Source organism: Melanerpes formicivorus, unplaced genomic scaffold (genome assembly GCF_026170545.1).
Source record: "Melanerpes formicivorus ecotype bairdi unplaced genomic scaffold, bMelFor1.0.p_v2 SCAF_327, whole genome shotgun sequence".
NCBI lineage: Eukaryota > Metazoa > Chordata > Aves > Piciformes > Picidae > Melanerpes > Melanerpes formicivorus.
Window position 1 is genome coordinate 108005 of NW_027142679.1, and position 14959 is coordinate 122963.

A 14959-nucleotide genomic window follows, 5' to 3' on the forward strand; every position below is an offset into this window, starting at 1 on the left:
CCCACATGGCAGAATCAGTCCACCCACAATCCCCCCACTACCTTTGATTCACCCCCAAAAAGGCACAAAATAAAGCGAGCTGCTCAGCCAGCAGCTCGTTCCTTTCACAGCAATGACTGAACATTGTATCTCTGGCCAAGACTATCAGCCCAAAGGAAGGCCTCGCCCCTGCTGAACTAAATGCAAGTGAGCTATCTGACACCACCACAATCCTGTGAACACTGCAAAGTAGTAGTGTGGGGTGGGTTAACGCCTTTTTCTGAAAACAAAGGAAGAAAGCAGGGGGGAGGGCTTGCCGGTACTTTACACTCCCTGCAGGGTGTTTCCCCTGGGAAAGCTGAGTCTGTTCCACTCCCCCCTCCCTGCCCAGCTAGGGTAGAAAAAGCAGGACATCATAGCTGTTGGATCTCCTTTTGGCTCCTGCCTCTGCTGGATGAGAGCTACTGCAGCTGCCCTCCTGCTCCTCAGCCACGTGGCCGGACCTGATCCTTTTTGGCCTTTGCCCATTGGAATGGGCTCCCCAGGGAGGTGGTGGAGTTGCCGTCATTGAAGGTATTCAGGAGGAGACTTGATGGGGTACTTGGTGCCATGGGTTAGCTGTTTGGGTGGGTTGGATTGGTTGATGGGTTGGACACGATGATCTTGAAGGTCTCTTCCAACCTGGTTTGGTTTATTCTAATAAAGTTTTCCCTGCTGCCTCCGCGCCTCCTCAGAGACAGACTGGTTTTGTATTGTTCTTCTCTGTCCCACTCCCATCCACTCTTGTTCCTTGCCCTTGTGAACTTTTTTCCTGTTATTGTCATATATATATATATATATATATTTTAAAGGAAAATTCTTTGCCTCTCTACTTCCAAGCTGATTCCAGATTGTTGTTTAGTGGATTTGCTCCCTACCCCTTTTTTCCTTTCCCTCTCTGTTTGGAGGGAGGAGGTGAGGGGGGAGTGGGGAAGAGATTGTCAGCCTTTTCCCCATTTGGGGTTTTAACTCCCCATTAAGGCTCAAACCACTACAATTGGCCATTGGAATGTGCTGCCCCGGGAGGTGGTGGAGTCCGCATCTCTGGAGGTGATTGAATGTGGCACTTGGTGCCATGGTCTAGTCATGAGGTCTGTGGTGACAGGTTGGACTGGATGATCCTCGAGGTCTCTTCCAACCTTAGTGATACTGGGAGACTGTGATGTTCTCTGCCCCCTCTGATGACCTCACAAACATGAGGCCCAGGCTGCCCTGAGACTTCCCAGCCAGGAGCTGCTGCGTGCCCCATGGGAGCCTCTGTCTGCAGGCAGCCCTCACACATCTGCTCCTCATTTCCTGCTGCTTTGCTTTTCATGTGAGAAAGTTCAGTTTTCTTCAGTGCCAAACACATTTTCTCCTCCTCCCCCCCTTCCCCCCAACTCCCCTGCCCTTTCATTCTCTCCCTCATTACAGTTATGGACCAAGACCTCTACATCAAGTGTAGGCTGAGGCCATCTCCAAAGCCAGAAGTCACTTCTGACTCCAAGGAACCAGCACCTGAGTCTGGCACTGGTTGCCTTGGGCAGGAGAGAGGAGGTGGTTGGGTGAGGTTTGGACTGCTCTGGGCCACACTAACCAGTGCCATGTCATTGGGAAAGGCCAGAGAAGGGCAACCAAGCGGAGGAAGGGTCTGGAGAAGAGGGCTGGGGAGGAGCAGCTGAGGGAGCTGGGGTGTTTGGTGTGGAGAAGAGGCTGAGGGAGAGCTCCTTGCTCTCTGCAGCTCCCTGAGAGGAGGCTGCAGCCAGCTGGGGCTTGGGCTCTGCTCCCCAGTCTCAGGGGATAGAAGGAGACGAACTGGCCTGAAATTGTGCCAGGGGAGGTTTAGGTTGGAGAGGAGGAACAATTCCTTTGCTTCTAGAGTGGGCAGGGACTGGCAGAGGCTGCCCAGGGATGTAGTGGAGTCCCCATGGCTGGAGGTGTTCCAGAACTCTGTGGCCATAGCACTTGAGGCCAGGGTTTGGTGTCCATGGTGGGAGAGGAACTGGCCTGAAATTGTGCCAGCGGAGGCTTAGGTTGGAGAGAAGGAACAATTCCTTTGCTGTCAGAGCGGTCAGGGGTTGGTCTCTCACATGCAACCAGTGACAGAAGAGGGAACAGCCTCAAGCTGTGCCAGGGGAGGCTCAGGTTGGGCATCAGGAACAATCTCCCCCCAGCAAGGGTTCTCAAAGCCTGTCCCAGGCTGCCCAGGGAGGTGGTTCAGTCCCCAGCCCTGGAGAGGCTTAGAAGCTGCCTGGATGTGGAGCTGAGGGAGAAGCTCAGTGGTGCTGTCTCAGCAGCAGTAGTGGCAGTGTGAGCTCTGGGCTTGGTGATCTCCGGGCTTGGTGATCTCCAAGGTCTCTTCCAACCTTAACATTTCTCTGGTCCTGTGATTCTGTGTGTTTAAAAGCCATCCAGAGATGGTGCTGAAGGCTCTGGGGTAGGATGACCCTGGCAGACCTGATGGTCTCAAAGGCCTTTTCCAACCACAGTGATCCTGTGAGCCCAACGCTCCCCAGGAGAGGAGGACTGCATCAGAGCAGGGTGAGAGCTGCCAGCCCCACTGAGGAGAGGTGGGAGAGCTCCCAGAAGGCAGCTTGGAGCTAGAAGCCTTAGCAGGGACAAGAGAACCTCAGCAGATGTCTACAGCTGGAGTCATAGAATCCCAGGGCTGGAAGTGATCTCAAGGCTCAGCCAGCTCCAACCCCCTGCCATGGGCAGGGACACCTCACACCACAGCAGGTTGCTCACAGCCACCTCCAGCCTGGCCTTCGGCACCTCCAGGGATGAGGAGGAGGCTTCCACCACCTCCCTGGGCAACCTGTGCCAGGCTCTCACCACCCTCCTGGGGAACAACTTCTTCCTCACATCCTTTTCTTCTCTTTTCCCCTGAAGAGAAGCAATGCAGACAGGAGAGATGCTCTGCCAGGAAGGCTGCTACCACCTTTCTCCTCCAAAAAGCCCCCCGTGGTGGGTTAATGGCCATTCTGGAAACAAAAATACCAAACAAAGCAGGGGGGAGGGCTTGCGGGTACTTTGCCCTCCCTGCAGGGCGTTTCTCCCCTGGGAAGCTGAGTCTGTTCCACTCCCCCCTCCCTGTCCAGCTAGGGTAGAAAAAGCAGGACATCATAGCTGTTAGCTCCTTTTGGCTCCTGCCTCTCCTGGATGAGAGCTACTGCGGCTGCTTTCCTGCTCCTCTGCCATGAGGTCAGGCCTGATCCTTCTCCCTGCTGCCTCCGCACCCCTTCAGAGAGAGACTGGTTTTGTATTCTTTCTCTTTGTCCCCCTGCCATCCACCCCTGTTCCTTGCCCTTGTGAATCTTACCTGTTATTGACATATATATATTGTTTTGTTTTATTGTGTTTGAAGAAAAAAGCTCTTTACCTCTCTACTTCCAAGCTGACTCCAAATTATTGTTTGGTGGATTTGCTCTTTCCCTCTCTGTTGGGAGGGAGGAGGGAGGAGTGGGGGAAGAGATTCTCAGCCTTGCCCCCATCTGAGCTCTTAACTCACAGTTAAGGCTCAAACCACCACAATTCTTGGCACCTCTAATGTGGGGCTTGGAAATCAATCTTGTATTTGGAAAATAAAAGCAATACTTGTTCTGAAAGAAAGGGACTGGAAGTAGAGATGGCAATCTTGAAGAATCTGATGGTCCGACCCTCTGCATGGGTGTTTGGCTGGATCTTTTGGACCCACATCTACAAATTAATAACTTACCATGTGGTGTGGTTAATGACAGAGATGCTGCTCAACTGGATAAAAACTTTACCAGTGAAGTTGGGCATGGATCTCTTGAATTCATTGAATGTCACTGGCAGTGGTAACTTCTCTAACACAGGAAATTTTCCTGAAGCAGGCTGTGAAACCAATGGTGTAGATAAAAGTGCCTGTGATGGAAAATTGCTTTACATTGCAGTATGCTCCATATGCTTAAATGTAATCCTTATAGGGGCAGCTTTGTGCTGGGCTGCAGCCAGAGGAGTGTGAGCAGCAGGGCAGGAGAGGGGATTCTGCCCCTTGACTCTGCTCTGCTGAGACCTCACCTCCAACCCTGCCTCCAGTTCTGGTGTCGCCAGCAGGAGGAGGACACAGAGCTGTTGGAGTGAGTCCAGAGGAGGCCACACAGCAGTCTGGCCTCAAGGCTTCCAGCCCTTGGACATCATAGATGTTTGCTTGTGTCTTGCAGTGTGTCACATAACAGGTATAATTGTGTTGGTTGGGCCTTTAAGATCATTGAGTCCAACCATTCTCTAATGCTGCCAAGGCTGGGGCTAAACCATGGCCCTCAGCACCACATCTCTGCCTCTTGGAAACACCTCCAGCAATGGGGATTCAAACACCACCCCGGGCAGCCTGTGCCAGGCTTTGAGAACCCTTTCAGTGGAGACTTTACTTCTGCTATCCAACCCAAACCTCCCCTGGTGCATCTCGAGGCCATTTCTCCTCTCCATTGTTCCCTGACAGAACAACCCCCACCTCACTGCAGCTTCCTCTCAAGGAACCAGGTGGTCTCCCTTCAGCCTCCTTTTCTCCAGATTAAATAACCCACTCATCTCCTCCTCCCCACTCCTGTTCTCCAGACCCTTCCCCAGCCTTGATGCCCTTCTCTGGACCTGCTCCAGCACCTGGAAGACTGCTAAGGACTAAGAAAAAGCCTTTAACTGGAACCTCTATCCCAGTACTCATCCAACAAGATTTCCTTCCCATGACATGAAAACCCCATCAAACCCTCAGTAAAGAGACAGGAGCCGTTTTGGAGGGAGAGTTAGTGTGGAAACACTGATTTTAATTTTACAGAGCCTCAGGTCAAACCTCGGAGAACTCATGTCTCAGTTGAAGGTCCTACAAAACACTCCTGAGGGGCTTTGAGAGTGCCACAGTGCTTCACAGATCAGCAGCCACCCAAGCATCTTCTCATTTTCCATCAGTCCAGGTGGCTGCCCTTCAATATGTCTCCATCTTTCCACAGAAGGCAATGAGGAGGACACCAAATAGAACTTCCACCTGGGCAAATGTCCCTTTTTCCACATCCAGGGTTTCATCTGGAAAGTCCAAGTCATGTTGGTTTGAAAACAAACCCAAAGTTGGTTAATTTGGGAAGTGTTCAAGGTCAGGCTGGATGAGGTCTCTGACAGCCTGGTCTAACGGAAGATGTCTTCGCCCATGGCAGGGTGGGGTTGGAACTGGCTGATCCCTTCCAACCCAAACCCTTCTGTGATTCTCTTGATTGAATGCTTGATGAGGTGTGGGTAGGCTGTGATCAACACCAAACCACAGCTCCTTCCTGCCACACCAGCTGTGTGATGGTGCAAAGTGATTCAAGAAGTCTGTAATGGGTTGGGGCAGAACCTCTCCCCAACACGGGCAGAAATAACAACTCAGACAAACAGATTGCAAAAGTGATGGAAAGCTTAAATGGAAAGCAGTGAGTGTGTACAGAAAGCCCGAAGTGCAGTGACAAAAGAAACCCCAAAGCAGACCCAGAAACATCCCATCCCTACCTGAGGGTGTGCCCAAGACCCCCAGGGCTCCTTCTTCCCCTCCCACACTGCTAGGCTAGTCTCAGCTGGCCAGATCTGAGACTGCCCATCCCCCGTGGCCTTGGGCCTAGCCAGGCCCATGGCCGGGAGACATTTCCCCAGCTACCAGGTGGCAGAGAGGAAGGAAAGAGGAAGTGCTAGACCTCACGCTGGATTTTATAGCGGTGCAGAGAATTATGGTAGGAAATACCTAGTTTCCTGTGTCCACCCACTGGGCTGCACCTCTGGACACAGGAAACACCCCTGTAGCAGAGGGCACGCAGCCCAAACTACTATGAAGTCCAAGAGGAGAAGGGAAAAAACTATTTGTGAAGGTCTTAGCTCCTGCTCTCTGGCCAGCAATCTCAGGAGGCACTTTTAGCTCCACTCTAACTTGTAGTCTTGGCCCAGCTCAAGCTCCAGTTGGGTGATTTCCAGCACCTTTGAAAAACAAACAAAAAACCCAAAATAAATCCAAAGCCACAAGTGACCCTGCTCTGAAGGTCTCAGGGGGTTGCTGGAGCTCAGAGAAGACTGCACCTTCTTATTTCAGGCTCTTTCTCTTTGCCACCCCCCCTGCCAGAGCAGGATCACCCAGGGCAGGCCACACAGGAACACATCCAGGTGGGTTTAGAAAGTCTCCAGAGAAGGAGACTTCTCTGGGCAGCCTGCTCCAGGCCTCCACCACCCTCACACAAAACAAGTTTCTCCTCATCGTGAGCTGGAACCTCCTAGGTTCCAGCTTGTCCCTGTTGTTCCTTGTCCTGTCACTGGCTACCACCAAAGATCCTGGCACCTTCATCCTGACACCCACCCCTCAGATATTTATAGACATGGAGGAGGTTCCCTCTCAGGCTTCTCCTCTCCAGTCTAAACAGCCCTACGGTTCTCAGTCTCTCTTCACAGCAGAGAGTTCCTGTCCCTTCATCATCCTTGTAACCTCTGTTGGACTCTCTCTACCAGGTCTCTGTCTCTCTTGAACTGGGGAGCCCAAAACTGAACACAGTACTCCAGATGTGGTCTCAGCAAGGCAGAGTTAAGAACCTCTCTTGAACTGCTGGCCACACTTTTCTTGCTGCACTCTAGGATGTCCTTGTCCCTCTTGGCCACAAGGGCACATTGGTGTCCCATGGAGAACTTGGTGTCCACCAGAACTCTGTGGTCTTTCTCCATGGAGCTGCTTTCCAGCAGAACCACCCTAGCCCATGCTGGTGCTTGGTGCTGTTCCTCCCCAGGTGCAGGACTCTGCTCTTGTCACAGTTGAACTTCATGAGGTTCCTCACCCAGCTCTCCACCTGTACCCAGTGACAGGACAGGGAACAAGAGGAATAAGCTAGACCACAGGAGGTTCCACCTTAACATGAGGAGACACTTCTTTGGTATGACGGTTCTGGAGCCCTGAAGCAGGCTGCCAGATAGGGTGTGGAGTCTCCCTCTCTGGAAACTTTCCAAATCCCTCTGGTTGTGTTCCTGTGTGACCTGCCTTGGGGGATCCTGCTTTGGAAAGGGGGTTGGACTGGGTGACCTCTGGAGGTCCCTTCTAACCCCTACCATTCTGTGATGCTATGATCTGATCTAATCTTATGTGATCTGTTTTGTCTCTTTATATTTCATTTTACATTAAGTGACCTTAAATTCTATTATCCTTACCCCAAACCTGCTCTGCTGCTCTAGAATTCCCCCACTAGATCCATCCTGGGCCTTCCTCTTCCATAACAACGATGCATTTTTAATCAATTAATGTTTTTAATCAATTAGTGCATGAATACAGTGTGACCATGACCTGTGATGAGATTTCATTCATTCTGGAGGGAAAAAAAGGTCACCGGAGTGCCCTAAGTTCTTACTTCTTAGATCTGGGTGGGGTCACTGCAGGGAGCAAAGAGATCTTGGAGCCCATGACAAACAAGAGGTCAATCCCCAGGCGTTTCATGGAATCCCAGACTGGTTTAAGTGGGAAGGGACCTTTCAAGGCCATCCAGTCCAACCCCCCTGCAGTCAGCAAGGACATCCCCAAGCAGAGCAGGTTGCTCAGCGCCCCAAACAACTCGATCTGGAATGGTTCCAGGCGTGGGGTAATCCTCACCTCTCTGGGCAACCTGGGCCAGGGTCTCACCACCTTCAGCATCAAACATTTCTCCCTTCTCTCCACTCTGAATCTCCCTCTTGGAATTCAAACCATTCCCTCTTGTCCTGTCCTAAGAGGCCCTGCTCAGAAGTCTGTCTCCAGCTTTCTTTGAGGACCTTTGAAGCACTGAAAGGCCACTAGAAGGTCTCCCTGGAGCCTTCTCTTCTCCAGGCTGAACAACCCAACCCTCTCAGCCTGGCCTCACAGCAGAGGGCTTCCAAACATTAGAACATCTCCATGGCCTTCTCTGGCCCCACTCCAACAGGTCCCTGTCTGTGCTGTGCTGAGGACTCCACCACTGCAGGTGGGGGTCTCAAAAGGGTGAAGAAAATCATAGAATCAATAAGGTTGGAAAATACCTTAGAGATCATCAAGTCCAGCCTGTCACCCAACACCTCAGGACTACTAAACCATGGTTTCAAGTGCCACATCCAGTCCCCTCTTGAACGCCTCCAGGGATGGTGACTCCACCACCTCCCTTGGCAGCACATTTCAGTGGCCAATCTCTCTTGCTGGGAAGAACTTCTTCCTAACATCCAGCCTAAACCTCCCCTGGTGCAGCTAGAGACCGTGCGCTCTTGTTCTGGTGCAGGGAGAAGAGACCAACCCCCACCTGGCTACAACCTCCCTTCCCTCCCCTCTTTCCAGGCCAGGATGTTTCCCAGAGCCCTGTGATTTACCTGCTTTTGGCTGTCGTAGGTCACAGCATGAGGAGATGGAATCTGCTGGCCGTCCTGTGACACTGTCACAGTGTTAGCAGCAGAGGTCACTCCCAAAACCTTCACCTGAGTGAATTTCAAGTCGTTTGGATCCACGTAGCCATGGTGCAGAACCTTGATCTCTAAAACATTCTGAAGGAGAGGACAAAGACAAATCAGTCATTTCTCCTTGGCACAAAAATGGTCTTTTGGTTTTTTTCATCCCACTTGAGGCTAACCAAAGTTTGGAGTTTTTTCCTTCTGTTGTTCCTTTAAAAAAAATAAACAAAATGTTGCCATTTCTTTGATTTTCCCATCCTTTCCCACATTTCCAGGTCTCTTTCCAACACCTCTGCCAGCTGATTATTAAGTAAATGTGTCCAGATGTGAATTTGGCATCCCTTTTTACACCCAGCTGTGAATTGTTTATACTTCTCCACTCTTTTGCTCAAAGAATCTGCAGTTAACTTTGAAAGGCACAACCTCAAACTGCCTCAAGCGGGAAATTTGAACCTACCACACCTGGCCTCAGCCAGTCAAGCCTCCCCCCACCACCATCCAGGCCCAGAGCAGGCCTGAGCTACGCAGAAGGAAACAGTTTGCCAGCCAGGCTTCACTCCCACACCAACCGAAGCCACAGCAGCAGCTGCGACGTGCTCGGAGCAGAGAGGAGAGAGGGAAGAGCCTGGCTGCAGAAGTGGTGTCTTTCAAAGAGAGGAACAGAGGACATGGGATGGAAGAACAGATTACAACAGCCTGCCCCCACTCCAGGCTGGACTGTTGGCCCCTTGTGGCTGTCTAGTCCTTTGCAGGAGTTTATATCTGTGGCAGGACAGTTAGTCCTTAACCCACAGCACACATCAGAAACCTCACAGAAAAATGGACAAATCTAACAGGACAACCTGACAAAGTAATAGAAATTAAATAGAATACAAAATCAGATACACTAGTATACAAATCAAACATACAAATTCGTATCAATTCTTCAATATTTGCTAGATCTGTGGACTGCACACACTCTGGCCTGACCAGAGCCCCCACTCCGGCCTGACCAGAGCCCCACTCCAGCCCAACCAGAGCCCCACTCCGGCTCATCCAGAGCCCCACTCCAGCCCAACCAGAGCCCCCAATCCGGCCCAACCAGAGCCCCCACTCCGGCCCAACCAGAGCCCCACTCCAGCTCATCCAGAGCCCCCCTCCGGCCCAACCAGAGCCCCACTCCGGCTCATCCAGAGCCCCACTCCAGCCCAACCAGAGCCCCCAATCCGGCCCAACCAGAGCCCCCACTCCGGCCCAACCAGAGCCCCACTCCAGCTCATCCAGAGCCCCCCTCCGGCCCAACCAGAGCCCCACTCCAGCTCATCCAGAGCCCCCACTCCGGCCCAACCAGAGCCCCACTCCGGCTCATCCAGAGCCCCCACTCCGGCCCAACCAGAACCCCCACTCCGGCTCATCCAGAGCCCCACTCCAGCCCAACCAGAGCCCCCACTCTGGCTCATCCAGAGCCCCCACTCCGGCCCAACCAGAGCCCCCACTCTGGCTCATCCAGAGCCCCCACTCTGGCCCAACCAGAACCCCCACTCCGGCTCATCCAGAGCCCCACTCCAGCCCAACCAGAGCCCCACTCCAGCCCAACCAGAGCCCCCACTCCAGCTCATCCAGAGCCCCACTCCGGCCCAACCAGAGCCCCCACTCCGGCCCATCCAGAGCCCCCACTCCAGCCCAACCAGAGCCCCACTCCAGCCCAACCAGAGCCCCCACTCCAGCTCATCCAGAGCCCCCACTCCGGCCCAACCAGAGCCCCCACTCCGGCCCATCCAGAGCCCCCACTCCGGCCCAACCAGAGCACCACTCCAGCCCAACCAGAGCCCCGCTCCGGCTCAACCAGAGCCCCGCTCCGGCTCATCCAGAGCCCCCACTCCGACCCAACCAGAGCCCCCACTCTGGCTCATCCAGAGCCCCCACTCTGGCCCAACCAGAACCCCCACTCCAGCTCATCCAGAGCCCCACTCTGGCTCATCCAGAGCCCCCACTCCGGCCCAACCAAAGCCCCCACTCTGGCTCATCCAGAGCCCCCACTCCGGCCCAACCAGAGCCCCCACTCCAGCCCAACCAGAGCCCCACTCCAGCCCAACCAGAGCCCCCACTCCAGCCCAACCAGAGCCCCACTCCAGCTCATCCAGAGCCCCCCTCCGGCCCAACCAGAGCCCCACTCCAGCTCATCCAGAGCCCCCCTCCGGCCCAACCAGAGCCCCACTCCAGCCCAACCAGAGCCCCCACTCCAGCCCAACCAGAGCCCCCACTCCGGCCCAACCAGAGCCCCCACTCCGGCTCATCCAGAGCCCCCACTCCAGCCCAAGCAGAGCCCCCACTCCGGCCCAACCAGAGCCCCCACTCCGGCTCATCCAGAGCCCCCACTCTGGCCCAACCAGAGCCCCACTCCGGCTCATCCAGAGCCCCCACTCCAGCCCAACCAGAGCACCACTCCAGCCCAACCAGAGCCCCCACTCTGGCCCAACCAGAGCCCCACTCCGGCTCATCCAGAGCCCCCACTCCGGCCCAACCAGAGCCCCCACTCTGGCCCAACCAGAGCCCCACTCCTTTATCCACTCAGCTTGCCCCCAGCCTATTCCAAATATCTCTTCTGTTATTGTTTTTGTTGGTTTTTTCCCCTCTGCAATCCCCAATTCCACCTTTCCCACCATGCCAGAGAAGAGCTCACCCAGCACAGAGCATTTAGGGTGGTACCAAAATCTTGAGGAAAAGGGGAAATTGAAGCAGTTTGGTTAAAAACACACACCACACACCCCCCGGCACCCAAACCCCTACGGCAATGCGAAGTACCTGCGCGGCGGTGAATGAGGTCAGCAGGTAGACACCATCCTCATAGGCATCTGTTAGGCAGAATAAAGTCAGATTCAGTTGGGTTCACCTTAATTTTAGTTGATTTTACCTTAAATTTAATTTATTTTACCTTACCTAGGCCATATCTTGCCCTATTTTTAGTTGCTTTTACCTTACTTTACATTTTTACATTAGTTTTAGTTGATTTTACCCTAATTCCACTTGATTTAACCCTAATTCCCCTTGATTTTGCCTTAGTTTTAATTGCTTTTACCTTGAGCTCATTTTCATTTCAGTTGCCTTTACCTTAATTTTCATTGATTTTGCCTTCATTTTACTTGATTTTATCCTGATTTTAAGTGATTTTTACCTTCATTTTAATTTTTACCCTATTTTCAGTTGATTTTACACTGACTTTAGTAGATTTGACCTTATGTTAAATATTTTACCCTCGTTTGAGTGATTTTACCTTGTTTTTTTAATTGATTTTACCCTAATTTTCCTTGGCTTTACCTTAATTACATTTGATCCTTTAGCTGTAATTTGCATTCACTCATTTTGTGGAACATTGGGAACTTTCATTGTAGCCGAATTAAACCTAAGCATCTTCCTGTAGCTTAACTTTAATCAAATGCAATAAAGTTGCTGTGATTTGTCAATTTCTTTATGTTAGGCAATTTTGCTGTCATCTCTGTTTCATTTATTAAATGCAATAAAATCTGCTGTGGTTTTGATTACTCAAATGTAACCATTTTAGTTTAACTAATTTGGTGCCTTAATCCTGTTTAGCAACTCTGCTGCAATTTGAATCTGTTCAGTGTAAGAAATAGTTTAATTCAGTGAATGCAATTAATTTGCGGTAATTCCTTGAATTAATTTAGCAATTTTACTGTCATTTTAACTATTTAATACATATTTTAGTTTCATTTCATAAATGTAATTCATTTGCTGCAACTTCTTGAGTTAATTATGTTTGGCAATTTTATCATAGTATCAGTCAGGGTTGGAAGGGACCACAAGGATCATCTAGTTCCAACCCCCCTGCCATGGGCAGGGACACCTCACACTAGATCAGCCTGCCCAGAGCCTCATCCAGCCTGGGCTTAAACATCTCCAGGGACGGGGCCTCAACCGCCTCCCTGCACAACCCATTCCAGGGCTTCACCACTCTCATGGGGAAGAACTTCCTCCTCCCCTCCAGCCTGAATCTCCCCACCTCCAGCTTCATTCCATTCCCCCTAGTCCTATCACTACCTGAGAGCCTGAGCAGTCCCTCCCCAGCCTTCCTGTAGCCCCCTTCAGATACTGGAAGGCCACAATTAGGTCACCTCTGAGCCTTCTCTTCTGCAGACTGAACAGCCCCAACTCCTTCAGTCTGTCCTCATAGGAGAGGTGCTTCAGCCCTCTGCTCATCCTTGTGGCTCTTCTCTGGACACCTTCCAGCACCTCCACATCCCTCTTGTAATAGGGGCTCCAGAACTGGACACAGTACTCCAGGTGGGGTCTCACCAGAGCTGAGCAGAGGGGGAGGATCACCTCCCTCAAACTCTCAGTTTGATTGATTAAGTGTAATAAACCTTTTAGTTTCATTTACTAAATGTAATAAATATTGTAGGTTATTAAATGCAGTCAATATTTTTGTTTCAGTTATTAAATGCAGTAAATATTTTATTTTCAATTATTAAATATTAAATTAATTTGCTGTCCTGTCACAAATTCGTTCTGCTCAGCAATTTTGCTCTCATTTTAGTTGAATTTATTCAGGATAACAAATTTGCTGCAATTTTAGTCCCTTACATGTAAACGTTTTCCTACATTCTTAATTGTGATTAATTAAATGTAATCCTTTTTCTGTCATCCTTCCTGCTCAGGCTCCCATCCTGTGCTGCACTCCATCTCTCTGGGGATGTGACTTAGGAGCCCCACCCTGGCAGGCCCCTGCCACCAGAGCTCACCAATGCGGACGCCGTCATCCCAGTACAGCTGCCCGGCAGCCACCTGCTCATCGCTCAGCGCCACGGTCAGGGACAGGGGGTTCCGCCGGCTGTGGACGCAAGGAGGGGATCACTTTTTGTGTTCTTCAAGCACCATCACTTATTTGAGACAATCACAGAACGGCTCAGAGGTCATCACATCCAACCTCCCAACGATGCCTCTCAGCTAGGCTTGGTTGCTAAGGCTGCATCCTACCTGGCCTTGAACACCCCCAGGGAGGAGACATCCACAGCAGCCTCCCTGGGCAGCCTGTGCCAGAGTCACACCACCCTCCGACTGAAGAACTTCTTCCTCAGCTCCAGTCTAGCCCTGCTCTCCCTCAGCTTCAAACCATTCCCCCTTACCCTGTCTCCAGACCACCCTCAGGAAAAGTCTTTCTGCAGCCTTCCTGCAGGATCCCTTCAGGCACTGGCAGGCAGCTCTAAGGTTCCCCCTGGAGTCTCCTCCTCTCCAGGCTGAACACCCCCAGCTCCCTCAGCCTATCCTCACAGCAGAGGTGCTTCAGCCCTTGAATCATCTTTGTAGCCTCCTCTGGATTCACTCCAGCAGCTCTGTGTCCTACTCCTGCTGGGGACACCAGAACTGGAGCCAGGATTGGAGGTGAGGTCTCAGCAGAGCAGAGCCCAGGGGCAGAATCCCCTCTCCTGCCCTGTTGCCCACACTCCTCTGGCTGCAGCCCAGCACACAGCTGCCTGCTGGGCTGCATAAGATCATAGCTGGCTCCTGGGGAGCTGCTCATCAAAGATGACCTTTAATGGTCCTGTTCTACCCATTCTGTGATTTAATGGAGGCTATGGGAAAAATCACTGAACTGTTTAGTCCAGCCTTCACCAAGCCCTACCAAACCCTCAGCACTACATCTCTGTGTCATTTAAATGCCTTCACAGATGGGCATTCAACCACCTCCTTGGGCAGCCTGTGCCAGTCTTTCAGAAACCTCTAGTCAAGGAGTTTCATGTCAGGTCCAACCTAAACCTTCCCTGGGGTAACTTGAGGACACTTCTCCCATCCTGTCACTTGTTGCTACAGAAATCAACTCCCACCTGGCTCCAACCTTGTTTCAGGGAGTTGTAGAGAGCCAGGTGGTCTCCTGTCAGCCTCCTCTACTCCAGGCTGTACACCCCCAGGTCCCTCAGCTGCTCCTCCCCAGCCCTGTTCTCCAGACCCTTCCCCAGCTTTGTTGTCCTTCTCTGCACCTGCTCCAGTCCTCAATGTCCTTCTGGGAGTGGGAGGAGGCCCAAAACTCATGGTCATGGTGTGGCCTCATCAGTGCCCATGCAGGGGACAATTCCTGCCCTGTTCCTGCTGCCCACACCATTGCTGATCCAGGCCAGGTTGCTGGTGGCCTTCTTGGCTACCTGGGCACACACTGGATCATCTTCAGCCAGATGTTGACCAACACCCCCAGGTCTTTCTCTGCTGGACAGTTACCAGCCACTCTGCCCCAAGCCTGGAGCCTTCATGAAGTTGGTGTGACCTAAGTGCCAGAACCCAGCACTTGGCCTTGTTGAATCTCATCCCATTAGCCACAGCCCATGGATCCAGCCTGGCCAGGACCCTCTGTGGAGCCTTCAACCCTCCAGCAGATCAACACTGCCACTCAATCTGATGTCATCTGCAAACTTTACTGAAGGTGCCCTTGACACTCTTATTCAGGTCACCGATAAAGATATCATTAAAAAAAGCAAAACAAACAAACAAACAATCTCAAAACCCAAAGAAAATAAGAAAGATTAAAAAAAGCCTTAAATTTAAGGTGCTCCCACACAGAGATTTT

At 51.8% G+C, this 14959-nt stretch overlaps 1 protein-coding gene across 1 annotated transcript in view; it reads right to left on the reverse strand.

The window, feature by feature from the left end:
- Positions 1 to 4749: 4749 nt before the first annotated feature.
- The window catches only part of LOC137459174 (maltase-glucoamylase-like), a 70134-nt gene continuing 59924 nt past the window's right edge, over positions 4750 to 14959 (reverse strand). The window contains 4 exon segments of the mRNA XM_068170316.1: positions 4750 to 5958; positions 8326 to 8496; positions 11188 to 11237; positions 13143 to 13231. Of these exon segments, the coding sequence (XP_068026417.1) occupies positions 5896 to 5958; positions 8326 to 8496; positions 11188 to 11237; positions 13143 to 13231 (373 nt within the window). The 3' untranslated portion in view covers positions 4750 to 5895.